At 43.8% G+C, this 21295-nt stretch overlaps 1 protein-coding gene across 3 annotated transcripts in view; it reads left to right on the top strand.

The window, feature by feature from the left end:
* The window catches only part of Arhgap42 (Rho GTPase activating protein 42), a 219443-nt gene that overhangs the window by 159335 nt on the left and 38813 nt on the right, over window positions 1-21295 (top strand). For all 3 annotated transcript variants that reach the window (XM_042280384.2, XM_006983781.4, XM_042280385.2), the window contains 4 exons: window positions 231-332; window positions 9306-9416; window positions 17311-17415; window positions 19537-19666. In XM_042280384.2, coding sequence (XP_042136318.1) covers window positions 231-332; window positions 9306-9416; window positions 17311-17415; window positions 19537-19666 — 448 coding nt within the window. The remainder of the gene's footprint in view (window positions 1-230; window positions 333-9305; window positions 9417-17310; window positions 17416-19536; window positions 19667-21295) is intronic.

Raw genomic sequence — 21295 nt, 5'->3', positions numbered from 1 at the left:
CAGTTCCTGGAATCCAAAGGAGCGTGGCTTAAGGACATGTTTCTTCCCAAGAGATGGGAAGCCTCTTTGAGAGAAGAATGCAGACTTAATGGTGTTTCACCTCCTTCTTCCTAGTCTGTTATGTTAAGATTTTGACCTCACTAGATTGTACTTTCGGTGAGGATGGAGACAGTGATGGTCCCATGATGCTCTGATCTGAACCTTTTCTTGTTTTAATTGCTGTTCCCTAGGATGGAAAGAAGAAGTTTGACAAGGAGAGTGAAAAATACTATTCTATTCTGGAAAAGCATTTAAATTTGTCAGCAAAGAAAAAGGAGTCTCATTTGCAAGAGGTAAGCATGCATATTAAGTCATGTGACATCAAAATGCCCAGCATGGAAGTGTCCCAAACACCTGTCATTTCTTCTTAAATGATAATAGCGATGGCTAGCATAGTTGGGTAATTTACACTGTGTGGCAGTTAGTACTGATGGTTTTATGTCGAAGATAAGTGTTTCCTTCAACAAGTAAAGCTTGAAACAAGATTTTCTTTCTTTTTCTTCTTGGACATAATTTAAAGAGACAGAATCGATCCAGTTCATACTGCAGTCTTTAAATTAAAGTTGAAATGTTGGTGACATGGTTTTTAAGGCTTTGCTCCAGCAGTGGGAAGGACAGAGACAGATAACTGCATATTCTGAAATCTTGATGACTTTACATCAATTTCTTTCAGAGCTGTTTACTGCTGTATGCCTGCTAACAGTCTCCATCTCCCTTTGATCTGCATTATGCCAGATTTTATTCTTGCTGTTGGTAATGTAATGACTGTAGGTAGCAGAGTCAAGAGCAGCCCTGAAGAGCTGGAGCTAGTCAAGGGCAGCCCCGAAGGGCTGGAGCTAGTCAAGGGCAGCCCTGAAGGGCTGTAACTATGTAGCACCAGTTTCAGTGAGAAGGAGTTTGGGGAAAAGAGAAAAAAAGCCCATCTGAATTCCGCTGCCATTGGCATCTTAGGGCAGAAAAACTGTGAGGCACAACTCTGACACCCCATGTATGCAGTGGAGTGTGCTGTCAGTGCAGGAGGGGTGTTGAGGGTGCACTAGCTCAGTCCCCTGAGTCTGCTTATGTGGCTGTCTACTGTAGCCTCTCTCTCATATCTTTGTTTGCAGACACCATAGAGGAAACCTTTCCAAATGTCACCCAGGAAAGCTGTCTCCCTTTCTGAATTGCTTTTCAAGTTCTACTTGGTCCTCTGCTCTCCTTACTCCTCTTAACCTGCCTTCTTAAAGTCTAGGTAGAATGTTTGCTTGTCAGTTTAGAGGGTTACAAACCAGTGTCAGCAAAGGGCCAGGAATGTCCTTTTGCTCTACCATGCTCACATTTTCTTTAAGGTCATCCAGTGTCATTTATAACTGATTAGGATCTGGAGGTCTGCCTGGCCTCTAGGAACCTGGATTCAGTTCCCAGCACCCATATCCAGCAGCTCACAATTACGCAGAACTCTAGTTTAGGGGTCTGACTCCTTCTACTAGCCTCGGTGGGCACTGCACACACATGGTACATATAATCTCCTGCAGGCATACATACATATACAGAAATTAAAAATACTAATAATAATTTTTAAAAACTGGTTAATATTAGGAAGTTTGTTTTATTTGATGTTTTATAGTTCATTTAAATATCTTCCTTCTACTTCTAACAATGTAATAAAATCATAATTCATTATGTGGTTGTGCACTTGTGGGGAGCTTGTGGCCAAAGTGAAATGGAAGACCTCCTGCCATTAAGCAGAACTGGGCCTTCTTTTAAATTTTTTGGCCACACCTAATGCCATAAAGACTTGGCACTGCCTGCTGTAATTTAAGATTGTTGTATATTACAAATATTTTAACCCCCATATTTCTCCTTGTTCATTGCACTAGAATAAGCTTTGGAGAGAAATGTTTATAGTCTGGACATAGATGTGGTCATACAACCGAAGCCTGTCATGATTGTCAGCAGAGAGCCATAGCAAGGGCTTGCCATGGCAGGGAACATGGTCTAAAAGTTCAAGATCTTCATATATAAGGACATGAGATGGCACCTACATCCTCTCTAGGAAGCAGTAACTGTTCCTTGATTTCAAATTCTTTACAGGATGCTTCTATTCTTTCTGACAACTTAGCTTGGTCTTAATTCTGTCCTCGTTAGGGGCTCTACATGCCGTAGGCTTTAGAATTATGGGTATTTGTTGGGCTTCTCTATCTAACTGGAGATTGAAAGAGATCACGATGTTGACAGACAGTGCCATCCTGTATCCCTCTCCAATAGGCACGCATACAGGTGTGGTTAGGAAGCACTGCCCCTACCACAACACGACCTGAGTTGTGTTAAAGCCGCTACTTAGAGGAGTGTGGTGTAGAGTAGGAAGAGTGTGGGGTAGAGGAGGAAGAGTGTGGTGTAGAGTAGGAAGAGTGTGGGGTAGAGGAGGAAGAGTGTGGGGTAGAGGAGGAAGTGTGGGGTAGAGGAGGAAGAGTGTGGGGTAGAGGAAGAAGAGTGTGGGGTAGAGGAGGAAGAGTGTGGGGTAGAGGAGGAAGAGTGTGGGGTAGAGGAGGAAGAGTGTGGGGTAGAGGAGGAAGAGTGTGGGGTAGAGGAGGAAGAGTGTGGGGTAGAGGAGAAGAGTGTGGGGTAGAGGAGGAAGAGTGTGGGGTAGAGGAGGAAGAGTGTGGGGTAGAGGAGGAAGAGTGTGGGGTAGAGGAGGAAGAGTGTGGGGTAGAGGAGGAAGAGTGTGGGGTAGAGGAGGAAGAGTGTGGGGTAGAGGAGGAAGAGTGTGGGGTAGAGGAGGAAGAGTGTGGGGTAGAGGAGGAAGAGTGTGGGGTAGAGGAGGAAGAGTGTGGGGTAGAGGAAGAAGAGTGTGGGGTAGAGGAGGAAGAGTGTGGGGTAGAGGAGGAAGAGTGTGGGGTAGAGGAGGAAGAGTGTGGGGTAGAGGAGAAGAGTGTGGGGTAGAGGAGGAAGAGTGTGGGGTAGAGGAGAAGAGTGTGGGGTAGAGGAGGAAGAGTGTGGGGTAGAGGAAGAAGAGTGTGGGGTAGAGGAGGAAGAGTGTGGGGTAGAGGAGGAAGAGTGTGGCTTGGAGCCCCTCCTGCCCCTGCAGAAAACAGCGCTGTTGTAGAGAGGTTACCACCCTGCGTTTAGTTCTGCGACATGGCATAAAGTGTCACCTACTTCTTTCCTGGGCAGTATGTGGCCTATTAGCTCTCAAAGGACCTTCCTATTCCTCCTCACCTGCACAGCTGCCTTCTTCATTTTTCTGGAAAATTGGGGGCTGGCACTGCATGAAAAGGCCAGTTTGTGTGGGCAGAGTTCGAAAGTCACCAACTAAAAAGGCCATTGGAGTAAATACTGAGAAAATTAGAGCCAAACCCATCCAGACCACAGGTTTAACTTTGACTGAAAAAAAAAATGTTTGATACGTGAATGAATAATTCCTTCCAAGATGAAACAAAAGGAAGACATTGTGAAGAAAAGGCAGAAGAGCAGGCATTGATAAAAAAAATTAATTTTTAGGGATATTAAATCAAATTAAATGGCAAAGTGTTAGGGAGTTTATACAACAAAACACAGGGGTTTCTAACTCTCGTATATAGGAAGCATTTACAAATCAATGAAAAAACAGCTAAGGATACAAGAGGGAAATGATCAAAGAAGACATGTAAACTATAATATTGTTTTTATGTCCCATGTGCTAAATAATGCAAACTAATACAATGTTTTCAATACAAGAAAAATCTGTTGTTAGCAAAAACATGAGAATTTTTCCTTTCTCCCTCCCTCCCTCCCTCCCTCCCTCCCTCCCTCCCTCCCTCCCTCCCTCCCTCCCTCCCTCCCTCCCTCCCTTCCTTCTTATCCACTGAATCTTACTAAGTAGCCCCGGTCTCCGCCTATCCTAAAATTCACAAAATATCCACCGGCCTCTGCCTCCCAAATGTTGAACTGAAGGTGTCACCATACCCACCACACCCACACGCCCAGCCTCTGGTCATGCTTCTCTTTTCCTCATATGACATTAAACGTTGAAAATTCTTGATGTAACTTCATTGGTTATTTCACAGATTTTAGATATACTAGGTAGTTGACATAACTTTTACTGCTAAGAGTTTGCTTAACTCTTAGATGGAGATGAACTTATGGAGCTTATATTCCTCATAGAGACCAAACACTTACAGACGTCTGCCTGGGACAAAAGAATAATTGAACCACATAGCAAGACTCAAGCTGTTACAGCTGTTAGAATTGTTTGTGTGTTTGGGACTCAGCGATGGCTCAGAGGGCAGTGCGTTTGCTGTGCAAGCAGGAGGTCGTGTTTGCATCCCTGGCACCCGTGATTCAAAGCTAGGAGTGACGGCACGTTTGCACATGCCGTGTGTTCCGACTGCATCCAAAGCGGCGATCCTGCCAGTTACCCCCAAGTGTTGTGTGAAATCTTACATATCTCAGCTCTTCCTAAAAGTTCTCTTCATTTCTTCAGTGACCTGCTCATGCTGCTGTTGTTTCTTGGGTGAATGAAATTCATACTTGACTTTTTTCTTTCCAGTCACCCGCATCTTTCCACTCACCTTGTTATGTGGAAGTGCACCAGCTACTTCTGCTGTGACCACAGAACCCATCTTCCACGCAACCTGGCCCACTGTCCAATCTGTTTATCATGCAGTGCCCCACACAGATATTCCTGATACACAGCTTGAGGCCTTGCACATCCTTGCATTGTCTGTAGCAGGTGGTCTGCACGCCATCATTTCTACCTCAACTGTCCTTGTACTTCGTTCCGAACCAGACATTTATCAACCAACTTTTTGATGAGTCTAAATGCACCTTCCAGGGCTGGAGAGACGGCTCAATGGCTAAGAACACTGACTGCTCCTGTAGAGGACCCAGGTTTGGTTCCCAGCACATGGCAGCATGCAGCTGTCTGGAACTCCAATCCCAGGGAATCCAACACCCTTTGTTCTCCCTGCTGCAGGCACGTGGTGAACCATAAATTCATGCAGGCACATGCATAGATAAATAGATCAATAAATCTTTAAACCTAACTTCTCATTCTCTCTCTCTCTCTCTCTCTCTCTCTCTCTCTCTCTCTCTCTCTCTCTCTCTCTCTCCTCTCCCTCTCCCTCTCCCTCTCCCTCTCCCTCTCCCTCTCCCTCCCTCCCTCCCTCCCTCCCTCCCTCCCTCCCTGCCTTCTCTACAGGCTCTTGCTGTGTAACCCTGACAGAATGTGCTGTGTAGCCCAGGGTGGGTTTTGAATTCCTCGGAGTTCTCGCGCCTTTAGCTGGCTGGGATTACAGGCATGTCCCACCACCCCCAGATGTGATCTGTTTCGTTGTTGCTGTTTTCCAGTCCAGCTCTTCTTGTTCATCCTCACCAACTCTAAACTTTCCCATTTTTTCTGAGTCCACCAACAATATTTTCTCCTGGAGGGGGTGTGCTTCAGCAAATACTCCCTGAGGCTTGTCCCACTTCACACCAAGACAGCATGTTGGCGTTAGAGAGGACTTAACATGGCTGCGGAACTCACTTGTTCCTTTGTCGTAGTCCCTTCGGCCATGTCAGCTGCAGGGCACACCTGTTGCTGAGGCGTCGTCACTGCTACTGTTCACTGCTAGTTTTAAAATCATATTGTTGCTCCACTTAGCCCTAAAACATAGACAACACCTGTCACTAGGATTAAAAGCACATTTTTAAATTTTATTTTATGTTTGTTGAGACAGAGTGCCACTCTATAGAGTGTACTTTTGCCTTGACTTTGAACTCACAGCAATCCTTCTGCCTCAGTTCCCTGAATGTTAGAATTATAGGCATGAGTCACTATTCCTGACTAAAGTATTTTCTAGTCAGCCTCTAGTCCCAGGGAATTTCTCTCAAGTTAAAAATGAACTTCTCCATCTTGTACTGAGAAAGAATGGGGCTGTCATAGTTTTTAAGTATGGTTCCCTCCCTCAGATGATCTTTGCTGTGTTGAATTTCTATTGTACAGTAATATCCAAGAGTATATAAAACTGAAAATTGGCACAAACAATTATTTCCCTTCTATCCCCCTAGTCTCCATTGGAAGGGCCTTGAGGGGAATAGCATTGTACACAGCAGCCAAGTCTCCAGAGAAATGAGCTCAGACTCTTATGTCAAGGGTCTCCTAGACTGCTAGCAGGGTGGTGACTGTATGGGAAGGCTCATGGGACACCACGGATTTGTGGCTGGGATTTGTGTAGTGATAAGTCAGAGAGAAAATAAGCAGCAAGAGCCAAGTCCGGGGAAGCCAGGTGCAGAGACTGTCACTCAGGGCATGTTCCATTCCCTCAGCCAGAGTTCTGACTGCACATTTGGAATGCTGTCTTCTCAACATTCAGACACCAGAGACTCGGTGTCCAGCGTTGTTCACTAGTGGGCAATCACACGACCATCTATCTGCCCACATTCCTAGAAGGGGAGAAGGTGTCCCCCATAAGCCACAGTGCTTCCACACACAGTTTAGGCAAAAAGCCATTTTTATCAGCTGGTGAGAGTGTTACCACACTTGCAGTCATAATTTACACCCCAGGAAGCCAGACTCAGTCACCTATCCTCAAGAAACCAATTAAAACAGCCTGATTCAGAGTAAAAAGCAAGAAAGATTTATTTAATGTGGCCACATTGGGAAGAGGGAAAATGAGATCCAGTGGACACCTCCTACCAGGTCCATCTTTGGTCCCGAGGTGAGAACATTTTTTTTTTTTCTGAGGCAGGGTTTCTTTGTGTAGTTTGGTGCCTGTCCTGGACCTCGATCTATAGACCAGGCTGGTCTCAAAATCACAAAGATTTGCCTGCCTCTGCCTCCCAGGTGCTGGGATTAAAAGCATGTACCACCACCACCTGGCCAGGAATAAGTTTAATAAAGGGCCAGGGATATGCACATCTGAGCAGTCCTGGCCAAGGTATGGGGGATTGGTTACCCTATAACTGGAGACAGTCTCCCAGGCCTTTTCTCTTCCCAGTGTGAGATTCTTAGGAAATTCCCATTTCTCAGGTGCATTGTTTCAGAAGTCTGGTGGTTGGATCGAAGGACACGATTGTCTGATAGGGTATTCTCACTTACTCCAGGCTGGTTGCTATAGGAATCCTTAAACTACATCCCTGAACATTGACTCAGGGCAGTCTCCTTAGTAACCCTTCCAAAAGAGAGCAGCCAGGCTGGCAGGCACGACGCTTCTGCTGAGCCTGTGAACTAGGAACAGCCACTTTGGACTCTAAAGGTGTCTCAGTATTCTAGAATCTTCTCGTGTGCTAGGCAGCACATCAATGATGACATCTTTTAGAGAGAATAAAATCATTAGATAGAATGCAACCTCAAGACCTTGTGTGGTCCCAAAGCTTGCCGCCGAAGAGTCCGCTGTGGCTTTTCTTCCCAATGCCTGCATTCACTGATAGTGGCCAAAAGGGGACAGTTGACACCACAGAAACCAGCACACGCCACCAGTCAGACTTTCTCTCACAAGAGACCACATCCCCTTCTCATGCCTCACCTGAATTCATTCTGCTAGACGATGATATGTGGAAAAGTGGTACATTGATCTGGAATCCTGATTTTCCTTCTATTTTGGACAATATTGTTCCTAAATGATTTTCCATAGCCAGAAAAATTTTGCCTCAAACTTACCTAATTTTCAACATATGTTAGTTTAAACTTTGGAATTCTCAACTTTAAACCTCAAATGAGTTGCTGATGATACTAGATTATTTATACACATATGCTGTATTTGGTATGATCATATGTGTATGATCATCTTGAGAGGTTCCAAGTGAAATCCTTGTTTCTGTGATGACCATGACAAGAAGCTGCGTGCTCTTGTGATACCTTCCGGGTGACATTACCCTTGTTGGTGGCTCCCAAACTGTGTTCTGTTCCAAGATTACCGTCAGTGGGCTCTACTGCAGAGAGCCTTTCTCCTCAGCTGTTTCGTTAATCTGAGCAGCAGCTGGAGAATGGAACAGGGCAAGGAAAGCTGCCCCTGTGCTTGCATAGAACCAGAGTCAGTCTTCAAGGGTGTATCTGAGGACAGCATGGAAAAGACGAAGCCAGAGAGACAGTGAAACTCTCCTAGCTCTCTCCCCCACAGAGTGCAGTCAGGAAGAGGTGCCCCTGATAATGGTGGAACACGATCCACCGCAGAATGGTTGGTCAGCTCTTTGTTCGTTTTTGGCTCTGCTGACATACTGCCTATGCCAAATTTTCCCTAATGGTGCATTGCCTTCTTGCTTAATATTCTCAAACACTTCTTTGATTAAAATCCAGATTTCCTATGAAGCACCTAAGATCTTCCAGTCTTAGTTTCCCTGTTTCTTCTGCAGGCATCTCTGCCAAGCTCTTCCACCTCTTAGATTTCATGATGGTGACTCCTGCCCACACTCCCTGCCCCTCCTCCTCTTCCTCCTGCCCACACTCCCTGCCCCCTCCTCCTCTTCCTCCTGCCCACACTCCCTGCCCCTCCTCCTCTTCCTCCTGCCCACACTCCCTGCCCCCTCCTCCTCTTCCTCCTGCCCACACTCCCTGCCTCCTCCTCCTCTTCCTCCTGCCCACACTTCCTGCCCCCTCCTCCTCTTCCTCCTGCCCACACTCCCTGCTGCCTCCTTCTCTTCCTTCCTAGTCTTCTTCTTCTTTCTCTCTTCTCTCTTATTAATTTTTCAGCATACAAAGAAGTGGGTTCCAGGGTGACCTTCTCACATGTATATGATTATTCTTTGTCCCGCCCACCCACACATGGTGCCCTCCCTCAGCCTCTGTTGCCTTAATGCTGGTTCCTTCCTCTCTGAAACTGTACTCCTCTGTCTCCTGACACATCCATCCCATCACCCTCTCTTCCCCTTCCCTCCTTTTAGACCTCTTTGTCCCCTCTCATAGGCTGAATTAATTCACTCTCAATTGTTTGTGCTGAGAAGCCATTCTACCAGTTTCTCTCGGAGTTTAGTGCCTTCTCTGATTCTGTAGATTTTGTATGCATTTGCACACCTCTTTGAAGATTTCCCCCCATAATTATACTGTAATTTTCAATATGTCTCTCTTTAGTTTTCTATAGCCTTTTCATTTCAATTGTGAGGACGTTTTAGCTTGTTATACCATACCCTTCGATACTTAGCTCAGTATATACATCTGTATTCATCCTCACACACTATGTAAGCTGTAGTGACTTGGAACTACATTAAAACTCTTTGCAGGAGTTGGTATTTAATGAGGAAGTGTGGGGTTTACTGGGTCTTGCCTCCCTCTGTGTATAGACTCATCAGTATTTAACTCTGTGTCATGCTGCTGGTTTTTCATTTTTTAGGCAGATTCACAGATTGGCCGAGAACATCAGAACTTCTATGAAGCTTCATTAGAATATGTCTTTAAAATCCAAGAGGTCCAAGAGAAGAAGAAGTTTGAGTTTGTGGAACCAGTAAGTCATAGTTTTCTTGTATATAACAGCCTCAAAAATGATCTATGAGGAAAGTGCTTTAGAGCGGATTTTTTTTTGAAATTATGATCAAAGAAAATAAAAAGAAGAGAGTTGGGGAAGGATGAATACCTTTAGGGCAGTGAATTCCTCTTATCTTTTTGTAATGGTGAATGAGTGAAATGTACCAATAAAACCCATAGAATGCACAATTCAAATAGTGAATTTTGGATTCAGTTAACAATATATCCATATTGACTCACTGACTGCAATAACTCTACCACAGGAATGCAAGTTATTAAGAGTGGAGACCACCATGTGTGGAATGCAGATTGGGTGCTTGAGGGAACCCTCATTTCTCCCAGAAACCTAAAACTATGCTGGGAATAAAAATCTATTAATCTAAGACTAAGACATGGTGTGTACATTCCTATGGCAGTGAAGTTTGATTTGTCACCCTGATGTGGCTAGGAAAAGCCTGGGCCATGAAGGAAGCTCACTTCTGGTTTTATCTGGGAGTGCCTTCCCAGAGAGGATTGATCGGGTTGGGAAAGGCTGTGTGCGCAGTCCTGAAAGTGGGTGGAACATCCCTAGAGCTGGGGTCCTGGACTGAATAAAGATATAAGAAGGAAAAGGCCATCGGGTTGTCTGTATTTCCCCCTCTGCCTCCTGCTCCACCGCGATGTGAGGGATCGCAGCACCTACACTCTCCCCACGGCCTCACGCCTTCCCATTATGACTGACTGACTGTGCCTCTGTACCACAGGAAAATAGCCTCTCTTCCTAACTTCAGTTGCTTTTCTCAGAAATCTGACGACAAGAAAGAGAAAGTTACCTATATATGAGTGAATACATTCCACCTAGACAGCATTCCAGGTACCGAACTTTAAGGTGAATGGAGAAAAACCTAGGGCCCTCTTTCCCTCCATGCCCTCCAGCTCTTCCGTACAGACTGAGGCCCTGTACTCCTTTGCCTGTGAAGCATTTCTTTTCCTAGCTTAATATAAGAGGTAATGGATTCCCCTGTAAATGGTATTGCAGAAGGGAACAGGTGAAGATGCTTATTTTATTCTCTTAGCATTTTTCAAAGTATGGTCGCTCACATAAGCATCCTCATAAGGTGGCATCCGTGAGGGTAAGGTCAGCTCTGGTGTCAAGGTAATCTTCTGGTGCAGATGTGTAGAAGTGGCACAGTTCCCATGAAGTGAGCCGGCAGGACCACTAATGCACAGGGAAGCCAAGAGCAGGGCCATCTTCCTGCGACAGTCCTTGAGATACTCATTCGTAATAAACATTAAACACACTGTCCCTGCTTTAGGGGGAGGATAGTGATGCAGTGAGGAAAGAGTGTCAGTGTTTTCAAACACATTTGTCATAATCTATTTCCTGTGGGTCCCCAGACACAGACAATGAAAAAGAACAGAGCCTCCAGGAATGCGGGTTCCCTCCTGAGATGCAGGGCCTCAGCTTTGGAGTCCACTGACTCAGTCCTGTAAACAAGGCACTCTGTGTGCTGTAAAACCAATCTCTCAGCCAAGAGCGTGAAGGCACTCAGGCCATAACTCAGCCTCAGGGATTTAATTTTCACCTTTTGTTTGGAACAAGGGACTTCACTCCAAATTCTGCTTGCTGAAGAACTGTCCTTCAGTTCCCTTAGGATGAAGAAGTAACTTACCTAACAAACCATCTGAGGATTAATCTTCAGATGACTTTAGGAGTCCTTTGTATGACAGAGACTACTTCTGAGATTCCTGGTCCCCTCTTACTGACTAAGCCCTGCCAGAGAGCCCCATTATGACCTTTTTTTTCTTTTAAGATTGTGAGTAACTTGGTATATATGTCTTTGTCTGTGTTTGGGATTCCATGTGTATGGGTGCCCTTGGAGGGCCAGAAGCGAGTGCTGGATTTGACAGGTCATGTGCCTCCTGATGTGGGTGCCAGGAACTGAACTTGTACCCTCTGAAAGAGCAGGCCCAGCCTCCCCTGACACACACTTCTTTCTTCTCCCCAGCTAGAGAACTCCTGTAACACCTGCCTCCTTCCCAGCATTTCTAAGTTGAGGCTCTTTTTACACCCTGGTACGAGAGCCTGTTAATTCTGGCATTTTTCCCCCTGCATATTCCTTCCATACGTGTTGACATGTCTTTCTGATGCTGCCCTCTCCTGTTATTCCTTGCCTGTACCTGGAATGACATTTCCTCATGTGTGTACCTCCTGGAGAGTGACTTGAAGTTGACTGTTGCCTCATTTGAGCTTCTTTATGGCCCATTCTGTCTGGAAATACTCAGCTCCATCTTCCTATGATATAACATTAGTTGTATCAAGAGGAGATTATAGAATCATTTGCTCACAGGTGGTGGGCGGAAGGAATAATAAATATCCTTGAACTGTAGGAAATGACACTTTACTTGAAATGTGTTTTCTTCCCCCCACCATGTCCCAGCGGTGACATCCCATTAAGCCTTTTGTAGCACGTGCTTTCTTACGATGCCACTCTTAAAATTGAAGTGAGGTGTGTCCTGCGTTATTTTCTTGGCTGCTGCGCTTTCCTGTTAGAGTGGCTGTGAACGGAACAGTCCTGCCTCTTCTCTGGCTTTAGTCTCCTTGGTAGAGTCTTGCAAGATTTCTCTTCTAGTGACAGGAAGAGTATGCGCGGGACCAACACCATGTGAGCATGAAAGTTGATCTTCCACGTCTACAAAATCACTTGGAGCAAAAATTTTGGTTTTACCTGGGCTTCTTTGTCTGTTTTTTTGAGACAGGGTTTCGTGTAGCCCAAAGTGGCCTCAAACTTGTTGTGTAGTTGTGGTAGCCTTAAACTCTGGATTCTTCTGCACTGTCTGGAGTGCCAGATTAGAGGCGTGAGCTACCAATTTTAAAACCACTTATAACATTGTATATACAATTTTCCTGATGAGTGGAGAGAGATCTATTCAGATGTTTGCCATTGACTATTCTTTCCCTAGTCGTGATGTCTGGAGAGTCCTGTGAACAACCAGTTCACCAGAGACTTGTGATGTGTGGGGAAAGATACATTGGTTTAGAATTTCATAGGACTCAGACTATCATGACAGAGGAGGCAGGATGGCTGTGGGAGAGGGCTCAGACCTGGCCAGATTCAGAAACTAGAAGTCTTGTGGTGATAAACCACCAGCCCCGCCTCCAGCGACTCATTTCCTCCAACAGGCCTCGCTTCCTGAGTTCCACAGCCTCCCACAAGGGCACCACCAGCTGGGAACCAAGTGTTGCCCATTCAGACTTCAGCAGGTCACCCTTTGTACCTGTTTCTCTGCTGCTGTCCGGCGTTGGCTCACTTCCACTGCCTGGCATTAAGGGTGAATGAAATTAGGATGGGTGAGGCTTCCTAGTCTGCTTTAACTGAGATCTGTGCGGTTTTCTGTTTCACATGAGCTTAGAATCTTCTGGTCCTGAGAAGATGTGAGTTGGGTTCTGGTTTTACTACACCTGTCTATCAATTTGGAGAAAATTTCATCTTAACAATTTCAAGTTCTTCAAACCGTGAAAGTGGGAGATTTTTTTTATTTGTTTGCACTTCTCTAGTTTATTTATGTTCTGTTCATGGTTTTAAGAATATGTTTTGAAACATTCACTAAATTAATTCCTAAGTATTTTATTATTTTAAGGCTATTGAAGATGGGAGTTTTCTTTCTTTTCTTTTCTTTTTTTTTTTTTTTAAAGATTTATTTGTTTATTATGTATATGGAAGAAGGCACCAGATCTCATTACAGATGGTTGTGAGCCACCATGTGGGTGCTGGGAATTGAACTCAGGACCTCTGGAAGAGCAGTCAGTGCTCTTAACCTCTGAGCCATCTCCCCAGCCTGAGTTTTCTTAATGTCATTTTCGAATTGCTTATTATAAAGCACCTCAGTATAAAATCAGTTTTTAAACATTAATCTCACAGAACTTGTTTATAGTTCTATTAGTTTTTTTTTAAATGGGTTCCTTAGGATTTTATGTACATAATTTGGTGCATTTGTGAAGAGTTTTGCTGTTTTCTTTCTAATCTACATGTCTTGCATCTCCTTTTCTTGCCAAATCACATAATGAGCATAAATGTCTGGAGTCTTCTTCCAGAACCTGGGACTATTCAGCCTTTCATGACTAAGAATAATGTTAACTGCAGGGAGCATTTTTGTCAGTGACTCGTGTTTTAATAGGTAAAGCTGTGCATTTTAGTGTCAGTGATGCTGCTGGAAGGGCTGTGCAGAAATAGATGGTGGCATCTCAGATCTTAGACAGAGAAACACAGTGACAGCGTGGTTCTGTGCAGTTAGGGATCTCCTCCATAATGGGCTAAAGTCAATTTATTCCTGAGGATGTAGCTCAGATGGGAGAATGCCGGCGCAGCATGAGGGAAGTCCTCATGTTGATGTCTTGTCAGCACCACATAAACTAAGCATGGTGGTGTACGTCTGTAATCCCAGCATTTGGGAGGTGGAGGCAGGATGATCTGTAGCTCAGGCTCATCCTTGGCTACATAGTTAGTAGCCAGCCTGGGATAAATGACACCTTGTCTGAAAAATAAGCAATATATAATAATTAACTGATAATCCAGTAAAAAATGAGTGACGTGATTATACAAGCGTTCTCAGCCCAGTTTGGGCAGCAGTTGCCTAGAACTTCTGCACAGACTCCTGCAACGCTCCTCCCACCTCCGGGGCTGGCCCCACCCTCCTCTCTCAGCCACATTTAGTTTTACTGGTGGCTTGAGGCTTTAAGTTGTAACTCTTTTGGGAACACCACATATTATGGTGTGGAGAGTCCTCCCATGTATTTGACCATGTGTACATTAGTGTGGAGAGTCCTCCCGTGTATTTGACCATGTATACATTAGTGTGGAGAGTCCTCCACGGGGTCGTGTGTTTGAACCTGTGCCCCAGCTACCGGAGCTGTTCCAGAGGCTGGGAATCCTCTGAATTGTTAGCCAAATAAGCCTTCAGGTGTTTTGTGTGGAGAGCAGTAGCTAGTGCATAAGAAACACATTCATGCGGCATTCAGTGGAGCAAACTATGAATGTTTATTGGGTTCTAAAGATTATCTTCAAACACGGTGTCAGTGTTGACTTTTGGTCTGGTTTAGGGGCTAATAAATGGTAGTATTACTCTATACACTAGGGAAATAGTAAAGTGTGACAGAAGACTTTCCTGGTGCTAAAGGAATGAATCCTGGGTAAAGACAATTGCTGCCAAGCCCAGTCATGTCAGTTTGCCCAGAACCCACATGGTAGAAGCAGAGAGCTGACTCCTCCCTGAAAGTAGTTCTCTGACCTGTCTGTGTGCGCCGTGTCACACTCACACACACGTACACATATATACAACATAACAAGTGTAAAATGAAACTATGGCAATTAGTAACTATCATCACCGGCATTTTTGTGAAGGTCACTTTTGCTCTATGGTAAGCTTAGGCCTGTCCTTCCTGCAGCACCCAGGCCAAGCTACTGAGCAGAGATGACAGGCATCTGAGAAAGACAGTTCTTCAAAGTTCTCGGTCTTTCTGCTGAGCTACATTGGTTTAACGTGGAATTTGTCAAGCATGCAAGCAATGAATATATGTGTGCACTCCTTCTTAGGAAAAAGTTGAGCTCTGCTGCCATCTAGGGCTGTTACTTCCCACACATGTTTGTTTAGACTTTCCCAAGCTGCTTTCACAGAAATGCAGCACAGAAGAAACGGTGACAGCTCTTGGTGTGCCGCTAAGATTCTTTTTAGACTTTTTACTTTATTTTGTGTGTATTTTGCCTGCATGCATGTAAATGCACCACATGTGTACACGGAGGCCAGAAGAGGGAGTCACATCCCCTGGAACTGGAGTTACAGAGGGTCATCAGCTGCCATTCGGATGCAGGTATCCAGGTGCCTTTGGGCACAGCTGGTGCCCTTGACTGCTGAGCCTTCTCCACAGCTTCTGGGGTGTGATTTTTATGTACTTGAATAAAACTATGCATTCCCTGCTGGGCGCTTAGCATCCAATGTGAGAGAAAACGGCTTCTTCCCACTAAGTGCGTCTGCAGCCCACTCACAAGCCTGGCGGGTGGATTGCAACCTGCAGGGCAGTCACTGCTTCAGAAGTGCCACCAAAACAGAGTGCTCGGCTCGTGAGTCTAAAGCATAATTAGCAAATAGGTCTCAGTGAAGACTGCTGGCTCCCGGTCTGCCGAATCACTTTCAGAAGAGAGCTCCTGGGACTCACATGGAATGAGTGAGTGGCGGACATCGGAAGTCTTTTTCTGTGTGGGAAGGGACTCTCAGGTAGTTGAGGGTACCTGCCACTTCTATAAGCACTTAATATTTTAATATATACTATAACTGTAGTCCAGAGCCTGAAGCCAGTCTCTATGAACTCACATACACCATAAACTCGTCTGACCTGATGATAACACGTCACCATTTTGCTGTGTCATATTTCTGACATGAGTGTTTTTCCCTCATGTTCTGAGTATTCAAAATATTAGAAAAGTGGATTTGTGTCTATTCGCTATTTTATAGATGTAGTGCAATGTTTTAAAAATAGCTTCCCTGTAAATTTAATTAATATCGTGGCTTATGATGGCATTAAAACAGCACCTGCTCCCTATGACATCTAGTTCACAATAAGACAGTTTCATCTGGGCTAATTACAGATGCTGCCAGAGAAAGCACTTCTCTAATGACTTTCTGAGCTGTCCTATGGCTAGCACCCATGTTAGCTATGTGCTTCAGAAGCAATTTAATGTGTTTACCTTTGAAAACATCTAGATCTACACATTCAGGGCCTAACTGAAAGCATTTAAAATCCAGTTTTAAGCTCCAATTGGCTCTAAACTGGAGATTAAAATTCAATGAAAAAAAAATAACAACTTAAGAAAACATTTTGAAAATATCAGACTCCTTGAAGTGAGCATAACTTTATATATGTTGAAAGAAAACCATGAGGTCATTGCTTTCCAGCAGAACCGGCTCTTGGTATTGGCAATCTCAACACACACATGAGATGACCCTGTGTGAGGTACTCCTGTTTGCCCACACAGAGGAGGTGGGAAGAAGCTACCCACACATGAAAAAACCTTCAAAGAACCTTTCTCTTCTAATTTAAAGATAATACATGACAGAATGTAGGTGTCTTAAAAATGTGTTCCACTGTGTTGCAGCAAGAAGCTGTGGGCTGCTAAGTTAGTGCCCAGGTGTGCAATGAGATTACAGTGAGTTACATCAAATATCAAATCAACTCTTTTTTTCCTAGATAAACTTACTGTATAAACATACCTGTCCCATAATTTTATGATAAGCCCTTCTTACAGAGTCAAATACATAGCCATTAAACTCGAATAAATTTGTAATTTCAAGGCTAGAAATATGGATTGTCTTTTCTGAAGATTGTAGTCAAAGTAGGAAAGATCATGTGATTCCATGTTTTGACTCAACTCTTACCTGCTTTTAATTCTTCTTACTAAAAACCTTCTCTAGCCAATACTAGAATCTGTACTGCCACCTTGTGGTCATTTTTTTGTCTCCCTCTACAAATTGTTGCTTGCCTTTGCCCTGTGACTTTCTGCCCCTTTTGTATATCTAATCCCCTTTCGGCTTCTGTTTTGGCTAGAAACCCTTCCTGATCACCCACGATCCCACATAGAGCCCTCAGTGGCATTTCATGATTCACTTGTGGCAGAACTGTCCGTCCACAGCACACCTGTTCATGACCAGACATGAGATGATGGGCAACGCTCCTTTGTTTCTGTCTCACGTTCGTGATTCTGTGGCCAAATGCATTGATCGAAAGTTGTTACTTTGGGAATTATAATGAAATGTGATTTCTTTAATATTTCATACTGAATGATCTTTTCATATATAAAAAACAGACTTTTATGATTTTGTGTATGTTTTTATCTTCGCAGCTTTTGTCCTTCCTTCAGGGTTTATTTACATTTTACCACGAGGGATATGAACTTGCCCAGGAATTTGCACCGTATAAGCAACAGCTGCAGTTCAACTTGCAGAATGTAAGGATGCACCTGCTCTCCCCGTCATTCCGTAGCAATGACCTCAGAGTGACTCAGTTGGAACCAAGCCAGACCTTGTCTAAGTATGGTCAACTGCAAGTCCACATTATAGATGTCCTCATAATTAATTTCCTACTGATGAATTGAACTATGTAAGAGAAGAACTGATTTTATGGTAGAAAAATGTATGCTACTGTGTTTTATAAAAGTAAATATTACCAAGGTGGAGGACCCTGAGTTACTTGTTATTCTTGTTAGCTTTGTGGGTGGCACAAGATGAATGGAGTCTGGATTCTCATACCCACTGTGAGTATAATTAATACAGTGTTATAGATGATACATTTTTTTATGGACCTTACCATACACAAGCTCCTCATCACATACAAGCAAGAATAGTAAATACATGTGGTGGTGCATATATTACTTAACCTGATTATACAAATGATTTTACAATATATACAGATATCAGAACCTCACAGGTTCCTACAATGTGTATTCCTTTTATCTGTGAGTTATCCTCAAAGCCAGGAACAGAGGAGGGAGTCTTCACATTCTAAGGCCTCATATCTCCTAAATCATATGTGAAGCAGGTGCTATTGATTATTTGCAGATAAGTTTAAGTTTAAATGTAGCTTTGAAGCATCCAAAAGCATTGCATTAAAGAATGGGTGTGAGTTACTCACAAACCGGCCATTTCTACCAGCTTATTTTGTGAAGTCTCTGAACACATAACGACACTTCCACCATTAGCCAGCACGTTTCTGTCACTGTCAGACCTAGGCAAGGATGAGGTCCTAATGTTGAGTCTTCAGTCACTCTAGCCATAATAACCAAGGGAGCCTTCACTCAGTTTTCTGTGAAAGCTGTTCCTGCTTGTTAGGTCTTGTCTTTGTGGAGTCTAGTGAGGACACTACCTGGCCGGCTTGCCCCTGAAGAACTATGCAATTGGATTGTAATTTCTAATCATGTTTGGGTTTCAGCTTTTACTGCACTAAGATCCCCTAGCAGGAATCATTTCATCTTTAACCCATTTGCATTGTCTTTTCAATGTGGAAGGCAGTTGTCTGTCTTCAGTAAAGATTAAAAAGGAAAAATACCGACGCCAGAGTTTTATGAGTTGTTTCTGTATTAGCTACAATATCCACAGTTGGAATAGGAAAAAGGAAGCACTTGAAAATAATCAGTCCTTGTGTTTTAAAGAGAAATACAGCAAGAAAGTCCCCAGAAAAGGAGCCTAATCTACTTTAAGGTTCATTTCTCTGTTTGTGGGCCACAGAGAGATCTTGGGGTGAGCTGTGGATTTTATGTTTTTAGATATACTTTGTTGGGGTATTGTGTTTTGAATGTAAAACAGATTCTTTTGGAGAAAACCTCTTTTTTCCCCCTACAGCTTACATAAACTTATTATCAAGTGTATGAACTATTACTTTCAAAAGAAGTAAGAACTAGGACTTTGTATAAATAAATTTTCCACCTGTCTTCTAAGAACTGTGTTAGTACTTCCAGAAACCAAACCATGTGATGTCTTCTCAAAAAAGCCTTTCAACTGTAGAGTTCACTGAGATGTAGACTCTGGAACTCAGTTTATTTGAGTGACCACCTTAATCTACCCATGTGATCAATTTATTTGTGAGTTCATCATAGCAAAGTGATTTTATTTAATTCTAAAAAAGAAAAATCAAAACAAGCCTTTGGGACAAGAGGAGATTTTTTTTTTTAAGTTGTCCTTTGTCACATATATTGAAAGCATCTTTTTTTCTCCCTCAAAAGTGATTAAGTTCTTATGTATCTACTTTTAATCTTAGCTACCCAAAGCTAGCAGATGCTTAACAATGTTAGTTGCTGTTGTTCACCTACTTGGGACTCACCAGAGAGTGGGAAAGTAGAAACTATCTCACATAAGGAGAGCCAGAGAAGATTGTAGGCAGTCACTGGGAATGTCTCTACTAAAGCGACTCAAAGCAGACACACAGCTCAGCACAACGGAGTCCTTATATGTTTGGTAGAACCAATAGGACCAAGCTTGCCCTGACAGCCTTGGCAGTTCTGAGACTTTAGGTGAGAAGTTCCTCAAGCCTGGTGCAAAATGCCCAGTGAGTGTGTTGTTTCCCTTCCCTTCAGACAAGGAATAACTTTGAAAGTACTCGACAAGAGGTAGAGAGACTGATGCAGAGGATGAAATCTGCTAACCAGGACTATAGACCACCCAGCCAGTGGACCATGGAGGGCTACCTTTACGTCCAGGAGAAACGTGAGTCCCAGAGACCAATTTGAGGTCTCTCTTTTTATTTTCCTTTTCATTTCCTGTGTGTATGGAATCCATGTGTGTGCATGCATGTTGGCATGTGTATGGACACATTGTGTGTGGTTGTACACACACATATGCACTCATGTGTATAGAGATTCATATCAGAAATTGTTCCTCATATGGCAGGGTCTGTCAGTCAAGCCCAGAACTCTCCAATGGGGCTAGTCTTATTAGCCAATGTATTAGCCGGGGTTCTTGAGAAACAGGACTGATTGATTTATTAGAGTGACTTACAGGCTGCAGTCTGACTATTCCAACAATGATTCCCAGTGAAAAGTCCAAGAGTTCTATAGTGGTTCAGTCCACGAGGCTGGATGTCTCGGCTGGTCTTCAGTATATGCTGGACTCCTAAGGAAATAGGCTCTAACAACAATGAAGGGATGAACTTCCCGAGTGAGAGTGAGGGCAAGCAGCCAAAGAGAGCATGCTTCCTTCTCCCATGTCCTTTATATGAGCTGCCACCACCTTTATATGCTCCAGATTTAAGGTGGATCTTCCCACATCAAATGATTCAATCAAGAAAAATCCCTCACAGATGTACCCAGCAGCTTGGGTTTTGGTTAATTCCAGATGTAGCCAAGTTGTCAACCAAGACTAGCCATCACAGGCAGCTTGCTCTGGGGACTTTCCATCTCTGCCTACTGAGGCTAGAATTACCGGAGGGCCAACACACCCTCCTGACATTCATTTCACTTGGGGTTTGAGATCCAAACTCAGGGCTTCATGCATGCATAACAGATACTTTTAACTCCTTAGCCATTACCCTACCCCCCTCTTATTGCCTTACCCCCTCTTAAAAAAGAGTGTGTGTGTGTGTGTGTGTGTCAGAAGACAACTTCTGGGTTCTCCTTCCACCATCTTGGTTCCAGGGACTGAACTCAGGTTGTAAGCGTTGGCGGCAGATGCTTTTACCTGCTGAGCCATCTAGCTGGCCCTGCATTTGGTGTGTCATATAATTCAATGTGCTGTGTCTGTACCACATACTTTGGTTACTTACTTGAAATCAATGCTATGGTTTCACAAGGGAAGACTGAATCTCTGTACAGAATTTAAGACCGTATTCTGCCCACCATCAGCAAAGTGAGGAAGTTATTTCAGATTTTAGCATAGGATCGCTAATGAGAACAGTGCTAAGTTCAGTTGTAGAATTTGGTTGTGGTACTCCATCTCAATTTCAAGTTTCATAGAAAACTGAAAATCAAAACCCTTGTCAGGATGAATCACCTTGGTGACTATACTGCTAGTTTTTCCCTCAGAAGCATCTTCGTTACATTAAATTCTGGGTACTGCCGGTATTCAGAAGCAAAACTGGCAATTATGCCATGTCTCATCCACAGGCTTTACTTTCTGAGGTGAGAAAACCATTAGCAGACCCAACAGAGCGCTGTCATAGCAGCCTCATGCTCAGAATGTTTTTCCCACACAAATTAGCATAAATCCATCCATATACAACTGAGGTAGGTGACAGGATCCTTTCTGTGTGCTGTCGCTAAATGAAGCCACTTTGACCATTTTGGCTAAATCAACTCAGTTTCAAGTCAGATGTGCCCTAAAGTGCCATTCTCTCACTAG

Source organism: Peromyscus maniculatus, chromosome 7 (assembly GCF_049852395.1).
Source record: "Peromyscus maniculatus bairdii isolate BWxNUB_F1_BW_parent chromosome 7, HU_Pman_BW_mat_3.1, whole genome shotgun sequence".
In the NCBI taxonomy this organism is placed as follows: Eukaryota; Metazoa; Chordata; class Mammalia; order Rodentia; family Cricetidae; genus Peromyscus; species Peromyscus maniculatus.
Note: the sequence above shows the minus strand (reverse complement) of the source record. Positions and strands in the feature narration are given on the sequence as shown.